At 39.4% G+C, this 21,152-nt stretch overlaps 1 protein-coding gene across 2 annotated transcripts; it reads left to right on the top strand.

Moving 5' to 3' along the window:
* The first annotated feature begins 844 nt into the window (after positions 1-844).
* GDPD1 (glycerophosphodiester phosphodiesterase domain containing 1) lies at positions 845-20,084 on the top strand. Of its 2 annotated transcripts, XM_075771317.1 has the most exons (11): positions 846-1,111; positions 5,561-5,603; positions 9,721-9,856; positions 10,541-10,586; positions 12,484-12,602; positions 13,232-13,321; positions 14,375-14,508; positions 15,190-15,249; positions 16,120-16,171; positions 16,750-16,908; positions 19,361-19,498. In XM_075771317.1, the coding sequence occupies exons 1-10, from the start codon at positions 976-978 to the stop codon at positions 16,870-16,872; spliced, it is 939 nt and encodes a 312-aa protein (XP_075627432.1). In that variant the 5' UTR covers positions 846-975; the 3' UTR covers positions 16,873-16,908; positions 19,361-19,498. The 2 variants fall into 2 exon arrangements, with proteins under 2 accessions (XP_075627431.1, XP_075627432.1); XM_075771316.1 differs by having other exon boundaries at positions 845-1,111; positions 16,750-20,084.
* Positions 20,085-21,152: the final 1,068 nt, after the last annotated feature.

Raw genomic sequence — 21,152 nt, 5'->3', positions numbered from 1 at the left:
GTAGAAAACTTAGAGCTATGTAAGCTTGTTCATTATAAGCAACTGCAGCTTAATTGTCAGTATAGCTGGACTTGTAGTGATTAAACACACTTTTGTTTGCTAAAAGGATGGGTTTGGCCCAGTTTGAATCTCAAATGGAGAGAGTTTGGGTAATTATACTACACTTTCCAAAAGATGTGCTACATGATGTGCTGGAGGATAGGTTAAATCCTGTGAGCGTCACACAGGGCCGTCGGTGCCAAAAAATTAGTCACAGGAAATCAACTTCTAACTCTTTGTCAGAGTAAGATGTATTAGTGATACTGGCTATATGCTGAGGCCTAATTTAATTTCTAGAATATTTGTTTTTAATTAGCATGCATACAAAATTTAATTCGCCAGTTTGTTGTAACAGAGTTGAGACCTGGCTTCTGTTCTTTCACCTGGGTGTGGAAAACACCTCCCTCTGTCTGTGAAGACAGTATCTCCCTCTGCGTTTCTTAATGAATTTACATTTACCAAGCACTTAGCAATTCCCGAGGGCGATCAATAAAATGAAAAGCACTACAGAGAACGCTTGTCTCCGTGAGATGTGACCGTGGTACAGGCAGCAGGGAAAGAGAAACGGGAGATCAATTATCGTGTGTAATTGGAAATCGCTCGCAGCCTTTGTGAACTACTTTTAAAAAAGAGGAGCCGGGGAGGTGCGAGGGCCCGGCCGAGGGATGAGACCGAGCTGCCCCCGCCTCGGCGGAGCGGCCGAGCCCCTCTGAGGGGAAACCGGCTCCGGGTCGGGCCCGTGGCGGGAAGGGCGGGGGTCCTCTGGCGCCTGCGCACTGCCGCCTCCTCCCCAGGGCGGAGGGGAGGCGGTGCGGCTGCGCGGCTGCAGTGGCAGCGGCTCCCGCAGCGGCGGCTGTTCGCTGGCAGAGGGCTGCGGGCCGGGCCGGGGGTGGGACAGGACAGGCTTGGTGCGGGGCAGCTGGCGAGAGGCGCAGGATGTCGGCGACGCTGTACCTGCTCTCCACGCTGGGCGGATACGTCTTCACCTCGGCGCTTCTCCTCAAGTGTCCGGGGCTGCTCCACCGGCCCAAGCGGCAGCATTTCCGCTGCCGGCACATCTCCCACCGCGGCGGTGAGTGAGGGGGCGCGGGGGGGACGACGAGGACTCCCTGCCCACCGGCGGCACCGGCTTCCCGCCCTCCCCTCAGGTGGGCGAAGGTTACGGCCGGCCGCCGCTCCCTGAGGGCTGCAGCCCTTCCCGGCTCCGGGCGCTGAGGGGCTGCCCTGGTCCCCCTGGCCGCCCCCGGGGGCGATGCCTCCCCGCTCCCTCAGGAGGCTTCTCTGCTCGACGCCTGGTACGGGCGGGCGCTGCCAGAGCTCTGCCGGGAGGCTCCGAGGGGCCGCTGCGCCGTGCCCGTCGCTCGCAGCGGGCTCCCTTCAAACCTTCCTCCCGCAACCTAATTTTAGGTGCCACCTGCTGATCAGTGCTTGATTTCAAAGCTGAATTAATCTCCGAACTCAAAACGCGTCAACCGAAATCAGCTTGTTTTACGTGGGTTTGATGGATTCCCTCTCAAACGTATATTTTTTTTTTTTCTTTCTAATGATTGTGTGTTACGGTATTTCTCTTCCTAATGAGAGAGGCGGCTGGCTGTTGCTTAGATCAGGTACAAAAGATCAATCTTCGTGCCTCTAACTGCCTGTTTGCTTTGCTTTCTGGTTTCAGAAGAAATGCAGTTTGCTGTGACTCTGTTCTTGCTCCCCTTTCTGTTGGAGACAGTTAATGGTTCATTGTCGTGGTAAAACCGATCTCATTTTGAGGGTCTTGTCCCCTCTGTACACCTTGTGCTAAGTGCTTGTAGGTAGGCTGGTTGCTTGAGCTATTTTAGATAGAAAGATGTTTTTAAAAGTTTCTTCTACCTTTTCTAAAGCATTGGGAGGAAAAAAAGTACAGCAAACTGTATTTTCCTCTTCTTTAAAGATCAGTTCAGCGCTTTTCCCTGCTGCCCCATTCAATTCATGAAAATATTGTCAGTCTGTTTTCTAGTAAATATTTTTCCCTAAATTATGTCGGAGATATGTCAGATGCTGAGTTTAAACAGTTTTCAGTGTCATATCTAGTGCTGGTTTATGCAGTATCTGATCACAGTTCTAGCCAGTGGTCCTGAGCTACTGCTACTGCCTTGAATTATTAAAATACAAAACCTAGAGCTGTTCTCTTATAGCTCTCATTACTTGCATTTCTTTCATTTAGTTTATACAACAGATTAAGTTTCTTTATAACTGTAGTCTTAAGTATAGCATAAAATGCTCCTTTTGGTTCAGAATGCGTGTATTAGCTGTTTCCTGGTAGGTATGTATTTTCATTCAACAAACAAAGGTTCTCAATTTGCGTTGTTACTTGTTTGTTATTTTGCAAACTATTAAAAACTTGCAGATGACTTTGTTGGAAGTTGGTATGATCTCCTTAATCTTCTTTTGTTCTCACTTCTTTGCAATGACCTTAGTCTAGGCTTAGCCCTAAGCCTAGAACGCAAGTATTTTGGCCAGTTGCACTAAGCACCATTAGAACAACAGGAAGGCCTTACTCAACGGGAGGATTATTCATTAGGTGTTCAAAGTCCAGAGTCTTTGAATTGTTCTGTGTCTGCATGTATACTGTGAAACAACATCTCAGCAGCTTTTTGCTCATCAGGTACTATGAGACTGAAGATCACTTAATCTTTACTCTCTGTAGTATTTACCTTGTAACTTAACTTCCTGTGAGACTTAAATCCTTATCAGGCTTTAGTCATGCTCTAGCTTTAGACTCACTGTCAGGTCTCCTATTGCATTACTCCTTTGGAGATCGAGATACCACTTAACTTGTTTGACTTCTTCCTCTCCGAGATGAAGCCTTGCACGTGAGGTTTTTTAAGTCTGTGGATTTTGATTTTGCTTCTTTCTTCATGAAATAACTTTCTTGTCTCAGTTTATAGCTTGTCAGTGGGAGCATCCCTGAATTATTTTTTCACTTCTGTATACTTTTAAAATTGGTCGTTTCTGAGATCAATAATTAAGTATTGATATTCTCTGTTAGAGTCCTCTGTCAATGCCAGCTGCCTGGACTGGATTGCGGAGTCTTTGAGGGAGGGTAGCATGATGATTTTTGCAGAATCACAGAGTAGCTGGGATTGGAAGGGACCTCTGGAGATCAACTCGTCTGACCAGAGCAGGGACAACTACAGGAGGTTGATCAGGACCTTGTCCAGTTAGGTTTTGAATCCATCCAGGGATGGAGGCTCCACAATCTCTCTGTGGTAGAACAGCCTGTTCCAGAGTTTGATTGCTCTTACAATAAAAAAAGGTTTTTTTCTTCTGTTTATAAACTGAATTTCCTGTATTTCAATTCGTTCCCATTGCCTCTTGCCCTTTCCCTGGGCACCATTGAGAAGAGTCTGGCTCAGTCTTCTTTAATCCCTCGCATTCTGTATTTATACACCTTGGTCAGATCCTCCCGAGCCTCTCTTCTCCAGGCTAAACAATTCCAGCACCCTCAACCTCTCATTGTATGCAAGAATCTTTCATCCCTTAATTTTCACAGCCCTTCTCTGGATTTGTTCCAGTAGATCCATGTCTGTCTTGTACTGTGGAGCCCAGAACTGGACACGGCACTCCAGATGTCATTTCACTGCTGAGTAGAGCGGAACGATCTCCTCGCTTGCTTTCAGAGTTAGAGTATGTGATCATAGTGTCTGGATGTGGCCTCTTTGGCTCACAGGATGCTGAAGTATGCTGGGGAAGGTAATTTCTGCATGGGAAATGCAGTAACGCAAATGGACGCAATGTGAATCTGGAGGGACGTTTAAGTAAATGTCAGAAGCCCTTCAGGCACCCCAACCTTTTCATTTTTTTAGTATGTCAAATTGCTTGCTTGTCATAGTTCCCTTTTCTGAGTGTGGTTTGTGAAAGCCATGTTGCTGATTTAGAATTCCTGTTTCAGCTCATCTCTCAACTGTTTTCGTCATTTCCCCAAAACACTGCAAGTCAGGCATTGTTACCAACTGATTTGACTTGCCATACCTACATCCCTAACATGTCACTTGTTAGAGCAATAATTTAAAGTTTTATTTTTGGAAATTTCTGCCCAGGAATGTTAGGATACTATTGTTTTGTTCAGAAATTGAAGACTGACTCAGTTCCCCCCCGCCCCGTCTCTTACTATTCAGGATGTATCACAGCTGCTAAGTTATTTAAAACCTCAATTATTTTTTTTTTTAGTTAATTTATAACTAATCATCCAGGTCCTACGCAGCTTTTGCCATCTCTTAGGCAATCATCAGAAGTGTATGACACAATTCTCATGCTCTCCTCTATCCCTCAGTCACTTTGCCATTCAGCCTATTCCTAGTTCTGCAATGAAATTCCATAAAACGTTGGTGAATGTCTAATCACAGATGATGTTGTGGACTTACCTTATTAGGTTATGTTAAACCATGCAAATTTTGTCATTATGATTCTAAGTCAGTTAAGCCATTCATTTTGTAAACTTACCAATGTAAGCTAACCTGATAACAATTTTAAATTGTTAGTTGTGTGTGCATAGAGTTGCATTGCTTTAATTAAGTAACTAAACACAGACTTAGATAAGTATATGCTGGTAAGGTCTTGTTAATAGGCAAGGCCTTAATTGGAGCTTTTATAATTGTTGTTTACAAAGTCTGTCATTCATCACTGTCAAAGAGTAGTTAAAATTTGCATAGATATCCTCATCAGTACATGTATCTTCCTGAAGTTGTTTTGTTTTTCAGTATATAATACTGCCTATTTTCTGAGGGAGAGAAGGCACAACCTTTTCCAGTCCATAACCAGGCTGATTTTCAAAGATTTTTATGTAGAGAATGATGCAGAGTTTACTCCTGCCTGAGAGAAAATTTAATTTGCCTGTTCTTTCATTTCTTAACTGGAGTTGATGGGTGTTTCATTCCTTGTGCGTGAGACCTCTCTTTGCCAGCAGCATGAACCTTTAATGACAGATTTGTGCTGTTTCAGGAAGTATCCTTGCACTGAAAAAAAAAGAGGTTGTCACCTCTTTGAGCATCAACTGGGTTATATGTTTAGGGAATATCAGCTTTAGAGAGTCTTGGGCGTTTTTGTGGTTTTTTTTTTTCCTCTTGCCACCTTTCCTCTTATTACTCCTGTAACTCTGAAGTAGACTTTTTGCATATACTGTTCCTATGCCTGTGGACCATATTGTCATAGCCAAATACAATGCCTTTAAGGAAAAACAGGGCACCCAACCTCAGGTAAAATAAACACTTTGTTTTGTATATTCAAAGTATTATACAAATCCAAGATAAGTTACTATTTTTTTCTTTTATCTTTTTTTTTTTAAGTTGTTTTACCTTGAAAGTCCTGTCTCTTGGGCCTCCCCAGTAGGTTCATAGCAACAGGGATTTCTGACTCTAGCTTCATACTCATTCCTCCAAATATTTCCTCAAAATATGTACATTTTTAAATCCATTATTTTTTATTTATTTCTACTGGGATTGAGGGGAGGAAAAGGATTTTGTAGATGTTTTAGTTTTTGTTATTTTTGTAGGTGCTGGAGAGAACCTGGAAAACACGATGGCAGCCTTTCACCAGTGAGTACAAATGGAACAAATAATGCCTAAATTAGCAGTGTTCTCATTGTCTTTAGTGAGTAAAGCAGTCAAGAAAGATAGGACTTCCATCAGTTGTTTGGGGTACAGTGTCCTGTTTCTGAAAGTCATCTCTCCTTTGGATGACTTCTGTGGATTGTTAAATGTTACTCCAATTTAAACAAGAAGGAATTAGGATACCACAAACTATGATGTGTAGGAGACTGGCAATTGGAAACAAAACTTCCGAGGCCTGATTCCTTCTGTGCAAGCTAACAAAACATGAAACAATGCAGCTTCCATGTTTAATGGCAATTACTTCATTTATTTATCACTATAAAGCTATTTTTCATAACTAATGCCATACACTGTTTTTTCTAGATACATTGATGTTTCTCAAAAGGTATTTCAGATTGTAGCCTATACCACTATGCTAATTAGCCACAAGGCTGGATTTCAGCAAGTCTCAATCTGCTGACTGCTATTATGGCTGTAAGCAATTCTCTTAGATATTCCATAGTTTCATAGTATTCGGTTCCCTCCTCTATACAGAAAGTTAATAATTTGTCTCCTAGAATTATTGTGACTGAAATCCTAATGTTAACTAACTTTTAATATACCATCTGTAAAGCTATTAAAAATGTTTGTGTTATGTTTTTTCCCTTCATACACATAATTCATTTGCACAATGTGTGAAAGCCTCTGGTCTAGGGGTTTAAAACGGAGTGGTATTGGAAAGCCTTTTAAGCCTCCAGCATTTCAGTAGTGAATTCTAACAAGGTTCTCAAAGGCATTTGAAAAAGCAGCATATCTAAAACTCTAGCTGCCAATGAGCGGTGACCAAATTATGTAGGCTTCTCTTTGTTTTGTTGGGTGTGTTTTTTTTAAAAAAATTTGCTTTGTGCTAGTAGCCTCATCAATTTGCACATTTCCTTGCAGACTGAGGAGTGCCAGCTTTCCCAACCAGTGCTATTGAAAGTACTGCAGCACTTTCTATCTCCATGGAAGCTCAGCATAGTTTTGTGTTTTTTTTCCCTGCTGGCCTGCCTTTTTTTTCAAGTCTGGTACCACACTTTCTGAGAAACGCTTTTTTTTTTTTAAATTTCTTAATTTTCATTTAGTATCATACTGGTTTTACATGTATAGGGCTCTTAAAGAAAGCTATGTCATATCCATTTTTATTTTGTTCCCAGAAGTAGTCTGTAGTACTTAGAATAAGGACTGTGCTAGCAGTCAAACAATGTTTTGTGATAATACAGACATTTGTCTGCCTGTCTGCTGACTCTTTAAATTATTTTACAACTATAGCGTAACAAATGCATTGAGGGCCACTTGAATTCATCACAACTGCCAATAGCAAAGTTCAGTTACTTGTTTTGAAATTGTCTTGGCTGAATAATAAATGCATATTACTTGTTCAGAAAGCAGAGTCAGAGCGATTTCTTTGCATTAGGCAGTAGAAAGCCCTCTGGCTTCCTCCATGGGGGGGTAAAGGCTTTGTCCTTCCCATCCGTTCATTCCCATCTCCACTGGTAAGCTAGCAAAAGGAATTGGGTAGAAAACTGCTGATCTGCATGGTGAAAAATCATCTGGATTGGCTCAGACGGCTGGTATGAACTAATCAATTTATAATCCATCACATTTTGCGTGAAGCCAAATAGGGTGTGTCTGCAAGAGCTGTTTCTGCAGGTTTGGACACGCAGGCATATTTGACCACTGATGTAGTTGAATCCGAAGGAGAATGCTTGTCTGCAACATAAGATCTACCCCCTTGATTTTGCTTTGTTGACAGTAACCTAAGTATTGACAAGCAAATAGTTTTATTTATGCTATTTACACCTTAATAATGATTGGAGAATATTTAGTACTGTTGCATGATAATGAAGAAATTATTCTAGTAATATATAAACAAAGTGTATGGGGGGAAAGACCTTATTAGTAATTTCAAGGTCTCTACTAGCTTAACTTAAAAGTATTCTGGAAAGCTGTAATCATGTTATAGTCTATTTAAATGCTTCTGTGGTGGTTTTAGATTTTAAAATAATTGATTTTAAGCTAAGAGAGACACTTGTAGTGCCTTAACGTGTTTGGGGATCTGGCATAAAAGATGTCATAAGAATTTAATTACGAGTATAATTGTTCCTAATACAGCCATGTACTTCAGCATTGTCTTGACAGGAAGCTGCTAAGTAAACTCTCTAGATACTTTTCTCATTGTATTTAATTTTCTTTTATGAACATACTTGGTTAGAGAGAAAGCTTTAAACACTGTAGCTACAGCAATAAAAACATAGTCAACTTAGTATTTATAAACTCTATATGTTGTGCTACATTTGGCCTTGCCAAATGGAATTTAGTTTCCAAGGTAAGGCTTTTCTTACATATTTCCTGGTATGTCCTTTTACTTGAAAACAGTTGGAGCAAAGAGCTCCATCGTCCTAATTTGCAAACGTGCGTCTGCCTCACAACTTGAGTTCTGGAGCAGTTGGATCTGAATCCAACACGTTCTTTGAATCTGGAGAACATCTGGAGTCTTCTCTGGAGCAATGTAGATTTGATTTGTTATTACAGAGCTGCAGAACAAACTGATTTCTGGCTGAAAAAACACAGCACTTTAAGGAAGCTTATTTAGCAGCAATCTCCTAGTAAGAGCCTGGCAAATTCTCAAATTTGTTAACAAGGCAAGTTGTTGTTCTCCTTTTCCATGCAGCATCAGTCTTGAATTTCTTAAAGCAGTAATATTTCTAATAAACTTTGGTTAAATGATAATACATGGTACTAGATGGGAATGTCTTCTACAAATTTGGCAAATCTCCTGCGGCATATTTGGAGATGCTTTTCCTCAGGAGGAAAAATTACGCAGAACAGGCTGTGTATCTTCCATGTGTAATACGATTTTGTTCCTCTCCTAATTCTGAATTACTGGCACTGGAAAACAGTTAAGAAATTGGTTTTAATTTGATGACCCCCTTCTTGATCATTATCCCAGCCGGACCAGAAATTGTGTTCAATACTTACGGGAATATTGTTTTGTTACTGCATTTGTGAGTGTTTATGGCATGTCTGTACTTCAGCAGTCAATAAAGCCCTTTTCTTAAGGAGAATGCAGTTACCAGAGCCGCAGAGCTTTGAGTCCAGTATAGACTGTAGTCACGGATGTTACAGGTTTGTTTGTAGGTGGGTAAAAAGAACAGCCCGATGTTTTGAAGGAAGTGTTCAGACTTCAGGCTGGGACTTTCAGCTGTCTGCTGGAATGATGCCTTCTGAATATCTTTTCTAGTGAAATAAGTGACTCACTTCTCATGGGAGTATAGCTTAGTTTTTCTGTTCTGATGTGAGGTTTCTTGTACTTATTTTTCATCAATATTATTACTACTTTCTTTATTCCTCCTTCTATGATCTAAGCTTCTATAGAGTGGATTTGGGATTGGATTAGAACTTTTCCAAGCAACAGATTGGAATAGGAATAGCTGTTTTTCTTTGAAAAGTATGGCTGGGTGGTTTAGTGGGGTTTTGTTTGTTTGTTTGTTTTTTTTAACTTAAAACTTTTTTGTTAAATTATTTTTTTGAATGTAGTTTTGCTAGCCGAAAGCCTGAAAGGCCCCACTGCTAATTTCCTGATCCATCCATTCCTGACTAACTTAAATAAAGCAAAAAAAACCCCAAACTTTCACATCCCTGTTTTTTGTTTTTATGCTTACCACAAAATTGATTACTTCTTTTTAAAAAGAGCTTGCCTCTTCCAGTGGTAAACGCGCTGATACTAATAAACATCAAACTCAATGTTCTGAAACAATACTTTAGAAGTAGATTTCTCAATACTGACGTGGTAGGTGCAATTGGCAGGTGTGCCACTTGATTTCTGTGGAAGACAGAGCCAAAACTCCTGAGTTCAAATCCCATCTCTGATTCATAATATGTTGTTTATTCTTGCATCAGCTTTCCCACTGCAGCGGAGTCATTTACTTCTTGCTTTGCCACAAGATTGTGAGGATCCATTGCATCATAAAGCACCTAAAGTACCTCCACTGGGATTAGTTTAATTGAATAACACGTATGTGTTAGGTTTGGACCTGTACAAAATACATGTGTGATTCAAGGCAGACTTCTTTGCTTCCAGTGCTGTTAATATAGGAACAGACATGTTGGAGCTAGATTGTCACCTGACAAAAGATGAGCAAGTGGTTGTGTCCCATGATGAGAACCTGAAGAGATCAACAGGAGTTGATGTCAACATATCTGACCTCAAATACTCTGTAAGTTGAAAAAAACATTAGTGCTAGATGATGTTTAAAAATGTGTTTGTAGAGTGGCTGGCGTGGGCAGTAAGGTTGTGTGCATGTGTTTGTCTACTAGCCAAAATCTAAGGAGGGGGATTCATCTTGTCTTTCTAAAAAAAAAAAAAAAAGTTAACTAGGCTTCCTGTGTAGTCAAGGAAGAAAAACTGGCACGTTTCCAGAGGGTGATTAACTCTGTCCAACAGCAGGTTGGATGAATAGCTTTCTGGAGGTGGGCCTGTTTTGCCATACTGGTGACAAAGGAAGCTTAGTCAACCATCTCCTCCTTGCATGACCAGCTTTTTAATGGGAAAACCAGTAGATGAAGCCCACCTGCACTGGCAATTTTAAAAGCCTGTTTTACAGAACTGTCTTTCTATCTGATATTTAAGTGGAATTCTCAATTTTCAGACAGATGTCTAGAAACATTTTGCCTTACTCTGCTACAGGTAACACAAGTCTAAGAATGCCAAATAGTTCAAGTAAGAATGAACACAGTGCTTCTAAATCACTTTTTGGGCAAGAAGATTTAAAGAATATATTATTTTTTGTCTTTAGAGGTAACTTACATGGCTTATGCATTACAATTTTTGTCTTTTTTGAGAAAAGTCATTCTTATATCCCTGTATTTGAATTAGTGTTATACTTCCCTTTATTTTTAAGGAACTTCCACCATATCTCTGCAAGTTGGATGTCACATTTCAGAAAGGTAAGGTTTTGTTGTCTTCTGTTTTAATTTACAGTACCAATAACTAATTTTCTGTTATTGTAGTGTGGTAATTTCTTATTGGCAAAGGGAGTAGAAAAGTGGATTTGCTTCTGTCAGTGTCTTGATGAGAGAAGTTTTAAAAGGAAAATATAATCCTAGCTTTAGAAACCAAAATATATTTTTTTCATACCAGTTGGCAGTGACTGAGTTTAAGATCTAATATCTTTTTCTAAGTAAATGTTTCAATTGTTTGCTTGTCTGCTTTTTGCAACTGCTTTCCAGTTCCCTTGTGAGATCTTCAGAGGGTGCTGATTGGAAATTTGTTGTTCTGAAAAACAAAGAGAACGCAGAAGAGAGTTTCTTTACAACTCAAATGCTATTGCACTAGTGCACTCTGAGCTTGAAGTACTGCAAGATGTCAGGTAGTATAGACATAGTAGTAACTGTAGGTATGCCTTAAAGTTCAGTACCAATATTGCTGCAAGAGAGGAAAACCTAGAAAAACATTAACCTGTTTTCTTATGAAAACTGTGGTTCATAGAATCATAGAGTGGTTTGGGTTGGAAGGGACCTCAAAGATCATCTGGTTCCAACCCCCCTGCCATGGGCAGGGACACCCTCCACTAGACCAGGTTGCCCAAAGCCTCATCCAACCTGGTCTTAAACGCTTCCAGGGATGGGGCCTCCACAACCTCTCTGGGCAACCTGTGCCAGTGCCTCACCACTCTAACAGTAAAGAATTTCTTTCTAACATCTAATCTAAATCGACCCTCCTTCAGCTTAAGCCCATTACCCCTTGTCCTGTCACCACACTCCCTGATAAACAGTCCCTCCCCATCTTTCCTGTAGGCCCCTTCAGGTACTGGTAAGCCACAATTAGATCTTCCCAGAGCTGCCTTTTCTCCAGGCTGAACAACCCCAACTCTCTCAGCCTGTCCTCACAGGAGAGGTGCTCCATCCCTCTGATCAGCTTTGTGGCCTCCTCTGGACTCGCTCCAACAGCTCTATGTCTCTCCTGTACTGGGGCCCCCAGAGCTGGACGCGGTACTCCAGGTGGGGTCTCATGAGTGGAGTAGAGGAACGGAATCACCTACCTCGACCTGCTGGTCACAAAAAATCCCTTGCTGGTTCATGGACTATAATTCTATAATTTGAATACAGCATATAGGCTAAAATTGAAAGTGCTTCCACCTAGACGAGGCTCCCAGAGGTGATACCGGATGTGTTTGCTTGCTTGAGGGGCTTTGTGACCATCTTGTGTAGACTTTCCGTATTTGAATTGCCTGGCAAGCAAATTTTGTGTTAAATATTTCTGTTCAAAATTGCAAAATACTTAAAATGCACCGAGATGAGATCCATGATGTGTTATTTTCACATGTATGTATCTTTTGTTTATGTACAGTAATACAAAGAGATGGCAAGAGCCTTCTGTTAATTCCCTAGAGCCACAAGCATTTTCAGGCAATAAAATTAGAGTGCTTTGCCTTCTGTTCCCTTTACTCGTTATGCTTCTCCAGTAAATTTTCCTAGAAGGAAAAGTTTTTCTCATTTCGTCTTGTTTCATATTAATCTCATAGCATTTGGTATGTGGTAACTGAGCCTGTGTTTGCTATTTCAGGACTTTAATGATGCCTGCACTCCTACTGTTGCTAAATAATGACTGAATTTAATGAAGTTCAAACCTAAATGTGCAATATGCTCAGGGTGTTTTTATTATGGAAGTAAGCTTGTCATAATTAATTAGAACTATCCAAGTGAACTAATTTTTTTTTTCCAGTTTAAAAGTGTGCTAATTCTAGGAACTTTTTTTTAAGATAACAAGTGCTCTGACATCTCAGCTTTTATCTGTGGTGTATTAAAAATGGTCACAGCAGTGGCAACTTTCTTCTTTCCCCAGAATGTCACTGTGAGGGAAAAGACAACCGTATTCCACTCTTGAAAGAGGTGTTTGAGGCGTTTCCACAAACTCCTGTCAACATTGACATCAAAGTGAACAACAATGTGTTGATCAAAAAGGTACATGAAAAATCTACGCTGAACTGAGACCGAATGTCACGTAATGATGTTGAAATTCCAAAAGAAAAGTTTCTTGGAGTTGCTAGCGGTCTGTGACACTAAAATCTGTGTTCTTGGACTGCTTCATCTTTCACGTATTGGATCTTGCTCCGTGTGTGAGATAATACAGAAGATAAAGAAGTGATCTTGTGCAAGATATTCAACAAACAGCTCTTTACTGACCCTTTATTTTGATGTGAAACTGATGCTACGCCGCTAGGCACGTTTGGCTTGTATTTCATATCAAGGGTCACTTTAGACTGTTGCCTACCAGAGCATCATAAAAACACAATGTCAGTGTAAAGAGAAGTGTTCGTTACAGAAAAGGAAATCTGCTTTCCATCAGCTACTATTTTTCCATCTCGTTTTCTTAAATTCTGTAGGGTTTTTTGTAGGTATAATGGTGTTTCTTTTGACCTGAACACCTGTTTCGTTACAGTCAAACAGCACAATCATCTTTAGATGGGGGAGAGTACAGAAGAACTGTCGTTTCTGTAATTACTTATGTAGTTGAAAAGTAACAAGTAGAGTTTCAGTTAAATAATTCTGCACATAATTTTCAATGAATACATGTTATATTTATATTGCAGGTTTCAGAACTGGTGAGTCAGTATAAGCGAGAGCATTTGACGGTGTGGGGGAATGTCAGTTATGAGGTTGTATCAAAGTGTCTTAAGGAGGTAAGAATGGGTCCAGCTAAGCTTTGTTCTTGCCTGCTTGTTACTGTGTGGTGGCAAAACGTACAGAAAAGCACCCTGTAAAGCCAGATCTAGCCAGCCATACCAGACTTTCAGATGTGATGAGAAACTTTGTGCTTAGATTGTATTCTGGGTACTACGTTGTTACAATAAATCAAGCACAGTTAACACCCATATACTCTGCAATAAAATACTTGAGGAATTAAGCTTAATCATGATTTATTTGTGATCTGTTAAATGTAGGGTGTTATGATTTTTACGCCAGGAACTCGTAGAGCCTGTTTTGCACGTCATTTATCTGGTACAAAAGCAGTTTTTCTAAGGCTTGCTTATTATGTGTTTCTTTTAATGAAAATAATGGATGTGGCCGCTAGTTGACATACAGTTATATTGGTATAGAGCTGTCTTACAGCTATAGATTCTGTTCTTTTCTGTGCTGAGAAATTGTACTATTTAGAATTAAATTAAAATTGTGCTTAGTTCAAGGGAGTTGTGGACCTGAGTGAAATTGATCTTGTTGGGAGTACCAATATTGTTCTGATTTATCTGTGCAGGACAACACCCTGTTCCCTACCTGAACAGCAGCTATATTTGTTCATTTTCATAGAATCAATGCCCAAATATTTTAGTTCATAAACCAGCATCTTTAAAAATGTGTTGTGAAGTGAGTTGATGTGATACTAAACTGTAGCAAGTCCTGTGCTCAAACACAGCTGCTTCTTTGCAGTAATGCTAGTCGAAGACAAAATGCTGCATAGTGTCATGCAGTCTGGAAAGATAAAGGCAGGTAACAAAAGCAGTACTGCAGCCTTTCCATGTCCCAGTTCCCCTTCAAATTGTGGAAAACCTTTGCTTGGATTACAAACTGTTGGAGAGTAATTTAAATTCAGTGGCAGGCATATCATAAACAGTTGGCAGCCTAATCTTTAGGTGCAAGTGCTAAACTTTAACCGTGTATTGATGAGTACATTTAATTGCAACAGACTCGACAATCTACCAAGATAATTTAGAATCTTTCTTTCCTGGTTCCCACAGAATGCTGACATTCCCATCATCTTCTGTTTGCAACGCGTCCTCCTGCTTCTTGGCCTGTTCTACACTGGTCTGCTGCCATTCATTCCTTTCAAGGAAGAGTTCTTGGAAATTCCCATGCCTTCAATCATTCTCAAGTGAGTTAGAGTCCGTCGGTGGGTGCTGCACTGAGATGGTGGTAAAACAAGTGAATGATAATGCCAGCTTGAGCATTGCTTTAGGCAGTATCCTTGGGCTGAGGATACTGTTTTGTTAGTTTAGGCACTTTTGTATGTTCCTAAGAAAAAGCTCTGCAAATCTTCTGCTCCTCAGTACTTAACCTGTCTCTAGCCAGCTCTGAGTTACTCAGTTGTTAGTGTGATATACACACTGTGTATATCAGTGTTTCCTGTTTACAGCATCTCCTGTAAATACCGTTTTTGTGCAGCTGACTTTACAACACAGCTTGTGCTGATGCCATCTAGATAGTTATTTGTACAGCACTGCTAGCAAGTCTTGCACTTTTCTCCCTCTTTCTTAAGAAAAAAAATAGTCTGAATAAGATTGAGGCAAGTCAGTAATAGGATGGATATGAGATTTCATCTGCTCTTTATTTCTCGTATTTTACTCAAAATGCCGCTGAATACTTATCTCTGCTGCTTCTCTTAAATGTGGCACATTTCTCTTGTGTAACCCAATTCTAAGTCACTGTCTTAGAGAAATTACTGCACTAATTCAAGAAACTGCAAGATCAATCCTTCATGTTCCTTTTGCAGGAACATCTCAAATAATAGTTTAATCTGTGCTCTGGCAATTTTTTGTTTCCTTTTCCTCAACAGGCTGAAAGAACCACAGAAGATTACAAGAAGCCAGAAATTTATTATCTGGCTAGCTGACGTGTAAGATTTTAATCTTATTTAATTTTTGTTTCTATTTTGCCTATATATTAACAGTTGGCTCAAGCAATTAAGACTAGCTATTGCTATAACTACTTGTGGTGGTGTAATTTTTTTCAGTTTCTTCCAGCTTTATTGTCAGTGCAGCATAAATCATATTCAAATCTTACGTAGGTGTTCCTGTACACTTTTATTTTTTTATACACTGAAACATACTGAGGTGCAGTAACAGTGGGCATTATTCCAATTTAGTCTATTTAGTTTCTGTTGTTAAGTGTGTTCAGTTAATTAGCACATGAGTAGATTCAGAATGCAGCTTTCAGGTTTCATGCGATTGTGACTGTTTCATAATGTTGTCAGAGGAGACAGTTTGGCCTGTGTGGAACACTTTGCATTTTAAGAATACCTGTGCTTCAGAGGAAACTCAGTCATTTGCTTTCAGAGGTTGAACATGATTGCACTAAGTGTCTTCTGGCTCTTGCTTCTGGCTCTGACATCTGTTAGTTTGATTTCTTGAGTGGCCAGCAGAGTTTTCATGTCTTCTGGTCTGAAGGATAAAATCCCTTCTGAAAGCAAAGGGATCGATTCATCCGATATGGTGCAGCATACCTGTACGATGATGGAGGAATCTGCTGGATTTGATCTTCAGAAGAGTTGATACAAATATCCATAGCTAATGCAAATTTCTGGGTATCTGTGTTAACCAGTCTTGAGTTGCTTGAACTAAACGTTTTCTATAATTAGATTTCTAATTACTTTCTTGTGGAAAACATTGAATCTAAATGCTCCATGGAAAATTTATTACAGAACATCAACAGACATTGAAATTTTCGTATATGCATCAAGTTCTTAATATATTTCTCCTTTCTGCAGATTGCTAATGCGGAAAGCACTTTTTGACCACCTCACTGCTCGGGGCATTCAGGTACAGTGTGGCAAAGCTAAAGGAAGTGTGCTTTTAACCTAGTGAAAATTTGAACCAGCCAGATACAGCCTTAAGATGGGTTCACGTTCTCCCCAACATGTTCTGTTGTGTTGCTAGGCTTGTACGTTGCTTTTGGTTCCTGAGCTTTAGCTTATGCTGTTATATTTGCAGTTCTGTAGTTGCAAAGGAAGAATTGTATGCTTGGAAAGAGACTCTTTAAATCCCTTTAGGATTTTACACACACACATTTCAAACTTAAGCCTACAAAATCAGCTAAACTGCTTACCTATTTTGGGCTTTTCACAAAATAATATTTTGACTTTTGGAAATATCTGAAGTCTCAGGTAATGAAATGGGGTTGGAGTCACCACTAGAAAATGCCTCTTTTTGGAGGGTGAGGGGGAAGAAGTTGGATGTGTTTGTGTGCGTGTCTTTGGCATCACCGTGTAATCATTTATCATTTTAAACATAGGAGGCATCATCTCTCTCACATAAAACAGTTTAGGTCAAAAGTCACCTTTCTTTTTTTAATTTAAGTATTTCCTGTAATAATTTGTTTTTCTCTTCCCATCTTACAGGTGTATATTTGGGTACTGAATGAAGAACAAGAATACAAGAGGGCATTTGATCTGGGAGCAACTGGAGTGATGACAGACTATCCAACAAAACTTAAGGAGTTTTTACACAATTACCCAGTATAAAGGAAGAAAACCAAGGAAGTTCTTGGAGAATAGATTGTGAGCCAAGGATTTTCTTCATAGAAAAAATAACAATTTGAGCAGCATATACAGATTGTTTTGTTTGAAAGATGTAATTGGATTATCTATTACCTTGTTGTCAAGTTGTTACCTAATGTAAAGGTTGTCTATTTATTTTAAAACTTTAATTATATAGTTTACATTTGTAAATAGCTCACTTAGCAACGACGCACTTCACAAATAGCGATGACTAGGAAGGAAGTTGCTGGATAGGATACCTGTACCTGTCACAAGTGTTCCTAAGCACATGTCAAGACACGTCAGTTATTCCAGTTACATTCTAGTTGGCAGAAACTAAGGAATTTCTGGAAGTGTACCCTGTGTATGTGCATTTCTTGTGTTGCTTTTAGTTTTCAGATAACTTGTAGGGCAAAAAAGGAAAACAATGCACAGGAGAAATAAAAAGCAGAGTCTGTGGCCAGCCAGCCAGTTTAGCCTGTGAAGTGTAGTCAGTAAAGGCGGTTACTTTTTTACCAGAATTAACTCACTTGATCAGTACAGATTTACTCCATTATTCTTACTGATGAGAATGTTGAGCTTGAGTTGCAGCTGTATTTAGACCCCTTTCTGATGTGACGGTAATACTGTAACTTATTAATCAAGGTCTAGATACAGCATTTAAGCCAGGTTCTGGGTTTGGCACTGAGTTCCACTGCAAGGGTCTAGGTTTGCCCTGGTTCTGACCTGCCCTGCCATGGTAGTCTGACAGGCAGTAGCTAACTCTCCAGAAAGGAAGATTACACTGATTTTTAGATCACACTTACTTTAAAATAATCTTTTCACAAAGGAAGCCAATGTTTTAGAAGTCTTTTGCACATTTCTAGTTCTAACATCTGTTGGCTTGATGAGTGGGAAGTTGTTTTTAGGGTGAGGGACCAAAGAAGACTAAGTTTGGTCAGGAGTTTCAGGAACAAATGAAAAGGTTCCTATTAAATGAATTCACCCAAAGCAGATGTATATACATACTTCTAAAAGGAGCAAGTGTCAGGCAAGGATATGTGTAAATTTTAGTCTTCTCTCTCCACAAAAGTACATTCAATAGTCATGAAGTTTATGTGCGTGGATGTAGCTTTACTGGCAAAAGCCAGGAAGCCCCAAGTGTGATGGAATGGGGTTAGATAGGAAGGTATTTCTGGAAGCTTATGCGCTGTGCTGTCATTGTGAACAGGTGTTACACGTGTGTCAAACAGATTTGAGCCTGCAATGCCTGCGTGCTTTGGTGTCATCATGTTCGTGGCAGGGGTTTTCAGAAGGAATTTGATTATTGTAGCTTAATTATACACAATGACATGTATAAAGCTCAGTCATCTAATCATCAGATACTGCTGGAACAAATCTATTGCTTAGTGATAGGACCTACTTCTTTAAGGAACTTCATGTGAAAATCATGGATCTTAATAAGAAATATAGTAGCTAGATGCAGGACTATATTTCCTGCAAGGTATACTCACTGTTATAAAAAATTTTAAAGTAATTTTTGTTCCCTTGGTAGCTCAGATGTGGAAGGGCTCTTGTGTCACTCCCCTGGCTGCTGTGCTATGCTTGTAATCTTGGAGCTTCTTTGCTGTTTCATTATGTCTGGCAGTAGGCTATCAGTGTTAAGAATGTCAAGTTCATCTGGATGGATAATACTCATTTGTGTATTACAATACCTTCCCAAGGAATGTTTCCACATGGATGAAGTGGAAGAGACTACTGCATTTACACTTCAAGTGAACATGTAGTGATAGTGGCAAATGAGGTAATGGTGTCCTTCTAAATATCTACGTGGTTAAGATGACTGGAGATTCAATTTCCTCTTAATTGAATCAGGCTTCTTGGATAGAAAAGAGGAAAAGGTAACTTCCTAACTGTTTATAAGAAAAAGGATGATATTATTTATTATGTGCTAAGCTGCTGCTTTTCTTTTCAGACCACTTATGTCTGGTCAGATAACTGCTGCTAATCAGTGTAGTCACTGTTCTGCCTCCTTTCTAGTAGTCACAGAATAGGCTCCGTATGCTGCTCAGTAGGTAAATGAAAAACTTTTTTTCTGTCTTTATTTGGTTTACTAGCCAGTGTGTAGCTCAGATAATTTTTTTATGCAATGTGGTTTTCTTCAACTCAATTTTACTGCTATTGAATTTCCAACAGGCACACCTGTATTAACATACAAATATAATTCTGGTTTTAGACAATACTACCAAATAGCATTTTCATATTAAAACTTTTAATTTTTTAGACTAGGAAAAGCTAAGTTTTAAAATACCAGTCTTGATTTCTGGACTTCATCTCTCAAGGGACAGGTGATGACTTCCTCTCTCAAGTTTCCCTCGTCACTGCATAAATAAACTACTTTGGTTTATTCTATGCTGAATGACAAAACACAGTTATTGAAATGATGAACGTAATTTTTTAATTTCATTTTTATCTTTGTCCTCTTCCTCTCTAGCAGCTGTGTTGGAAACTTCTGCCTTCAAAGATGCTCAACACACTTTTTTCAACCACTAGGCTTCCCACATCTGATGTGGATTTTGACTGCGCTGTTTATACATGACCTCTCTTTGATAAGTTTGCTACTGAATATCTGAAATTTGCATAAGGAGGGAGGGGTTCAGTGCCAGAAAAGCTGCTGAATTTACTCAATCACCCACTTGGAGTTTAGTACAAGAGCTGAAGTTTGATCTCTTGAAACAGATAATGTTTCATGGATGAGACCACGAATCCAAACACCAATGCACAGGGCTTAGGCCATGATAACTGTTTGTTACAAAATAATATGGAGGTAACTGTAGAATGTTTGTTCTATCAAATCATTGTTTTAATATTCCAGAACTTGCTGTGTGATTTTTAAACCACTTGTACAGAAAAGCATTTGTTGAGAACTTGCACAGCTGTCCAGGAGGATGTTCAGTTAATCTCTCTCCCCAAGGAGAGATTCTTTTCAGGTACTTGTAACTCTAAATATTAACACTTACTGTGTTCTCAATCCTATTGCAAAATATTTTATGTATGAAGGATGATGCATGTATTCCATGCACTTTTAATTTGCAGAAAGTCTTGTAGACCTCTCTAGCTCCAAATCTATGAAGTGATTTTTCTTTTCTTGTAAAGATTGATGCTTTTGAAATGTGACACATTAAAACATCTTTGCTCATAAAATATCTAAAACTAAATACTTATTAATTATGAGTCTTTGCCTAAAAGTATAATTTCTGAGATTATGATATTATAGTGTAGTAAACACTGAGCTTTTGATGGTGGGTTTTTCAATGTAGATGGGATTGCTGAAGAGAAGGTAGTAACTTATTTTAAGACAGAAACAGTAGTAGATAAACCTGATCAGAAGTGGTCTCTGTATGTGATGCTAGAAAACAGTGTAGAGAATTCTGCTGGTTCAGCAATGCAGTATACGCTGTTGCTTCCAAAAAAGGGTCTGTCTGCAGAACAGACATTGCATGCTTCAAAGCAAGCAGCCTGTCTGTGCACCTGAAGATTCAAATAATCGAAACTTAAAGATTGGAGAAGAGTGGGAGGGTGTACAAATTAGGTACTAAACTCTTGAAATTTTACTATTATGTTACTCAGCTTGAAGTACACGGGTCTTGTGTAATATTGGTAGGGGGAGAAACAAGGATGAAGATCCCAAGTGTCTTAGCATGCCAGGAGGGCTGATTCTGTGTATAGGTTTTTGCCGTCAGCATCTTTAAAGAACTGGCAAATTCTGTCTGCTTGTCTAGGATTTTAACACCTTTACCTTATGAATGGAGTCTGTAGTACTGTGTGGATGAAAAAGCAAGGTGAAATGAGCCAAGAAATGCTTCTTATTCTAATAATACTTTGAGAAGTATTACATATGCTAGTGTTTTGAATAGCTATGCTCAAAAGTAATTGTGTAACTGTGAGAGTATTGGCCTTTGCTTTGCACTTCAGTGTAAAAATGGCTGTCTGCATCAGAGCTCCTTTCTCATTACTTATTTTTAGAAACCATGATCCTTAATTCCTAAGCACAGTAATGCATGCTTAAATAAATTTCAGGTTTTTTTTCGTTGGGGGACATGTCTTTTTAAGCATACTCTTTGGTGTTTATCCAATTTAATGATCGATGGCCCGATTCTGGCAGCGTTCTGAGATTGTATATGCACATTTATAATATTACAGGTCAGGTTTTGAAAACACTGACAAAATCATCTTAGGTAGCCTGGTTCTAGACATCAGCTCTGACCTATAATCAGGCTCATCAG

This window comes from Balearica regulorum, chromosome 19, assembly GCF_011004875.1.
Source record: "Balearica regulorum gibbericeps isolate bBalReg1 chromosome 19, bBalReg1.pri, whole genome shotgun sequence".
Lineage (NCBI taxonomy): Eukaryota > Metazoa > Chordata > Aves > Gruiformes > Gruidae > Balearica > Balearica regulorum.
The sequence above is the reverse complement of the archived record's forward strand: the minus strand, read 5'-3'. Positions and strand labels throughout refer to the sequence as shown.

Coding starts and splice junctions, on each gene's coding strand:
- GDPD1 (XM_075771316.1), top strand. CDS start 976: ATGTCGGCGACGCTGTACCTGCTCTCCACGCTGGGCGGATACGTCTTC. Junction 5,604..9,720: donor ACGATGGCAGCCTTTCACCA/GTGAGTACAAAT, acceptor CTTTGCTTCCAG/TGCTGTTAATATAGGAACAG. Junction 15,250..16,119: donor ATTATCTGGCTAGCTGACGT/GTAAGATTTTAA, acceptor TCCTTTCTGCAG/ATTGCTAATGCGGAAAGCAC.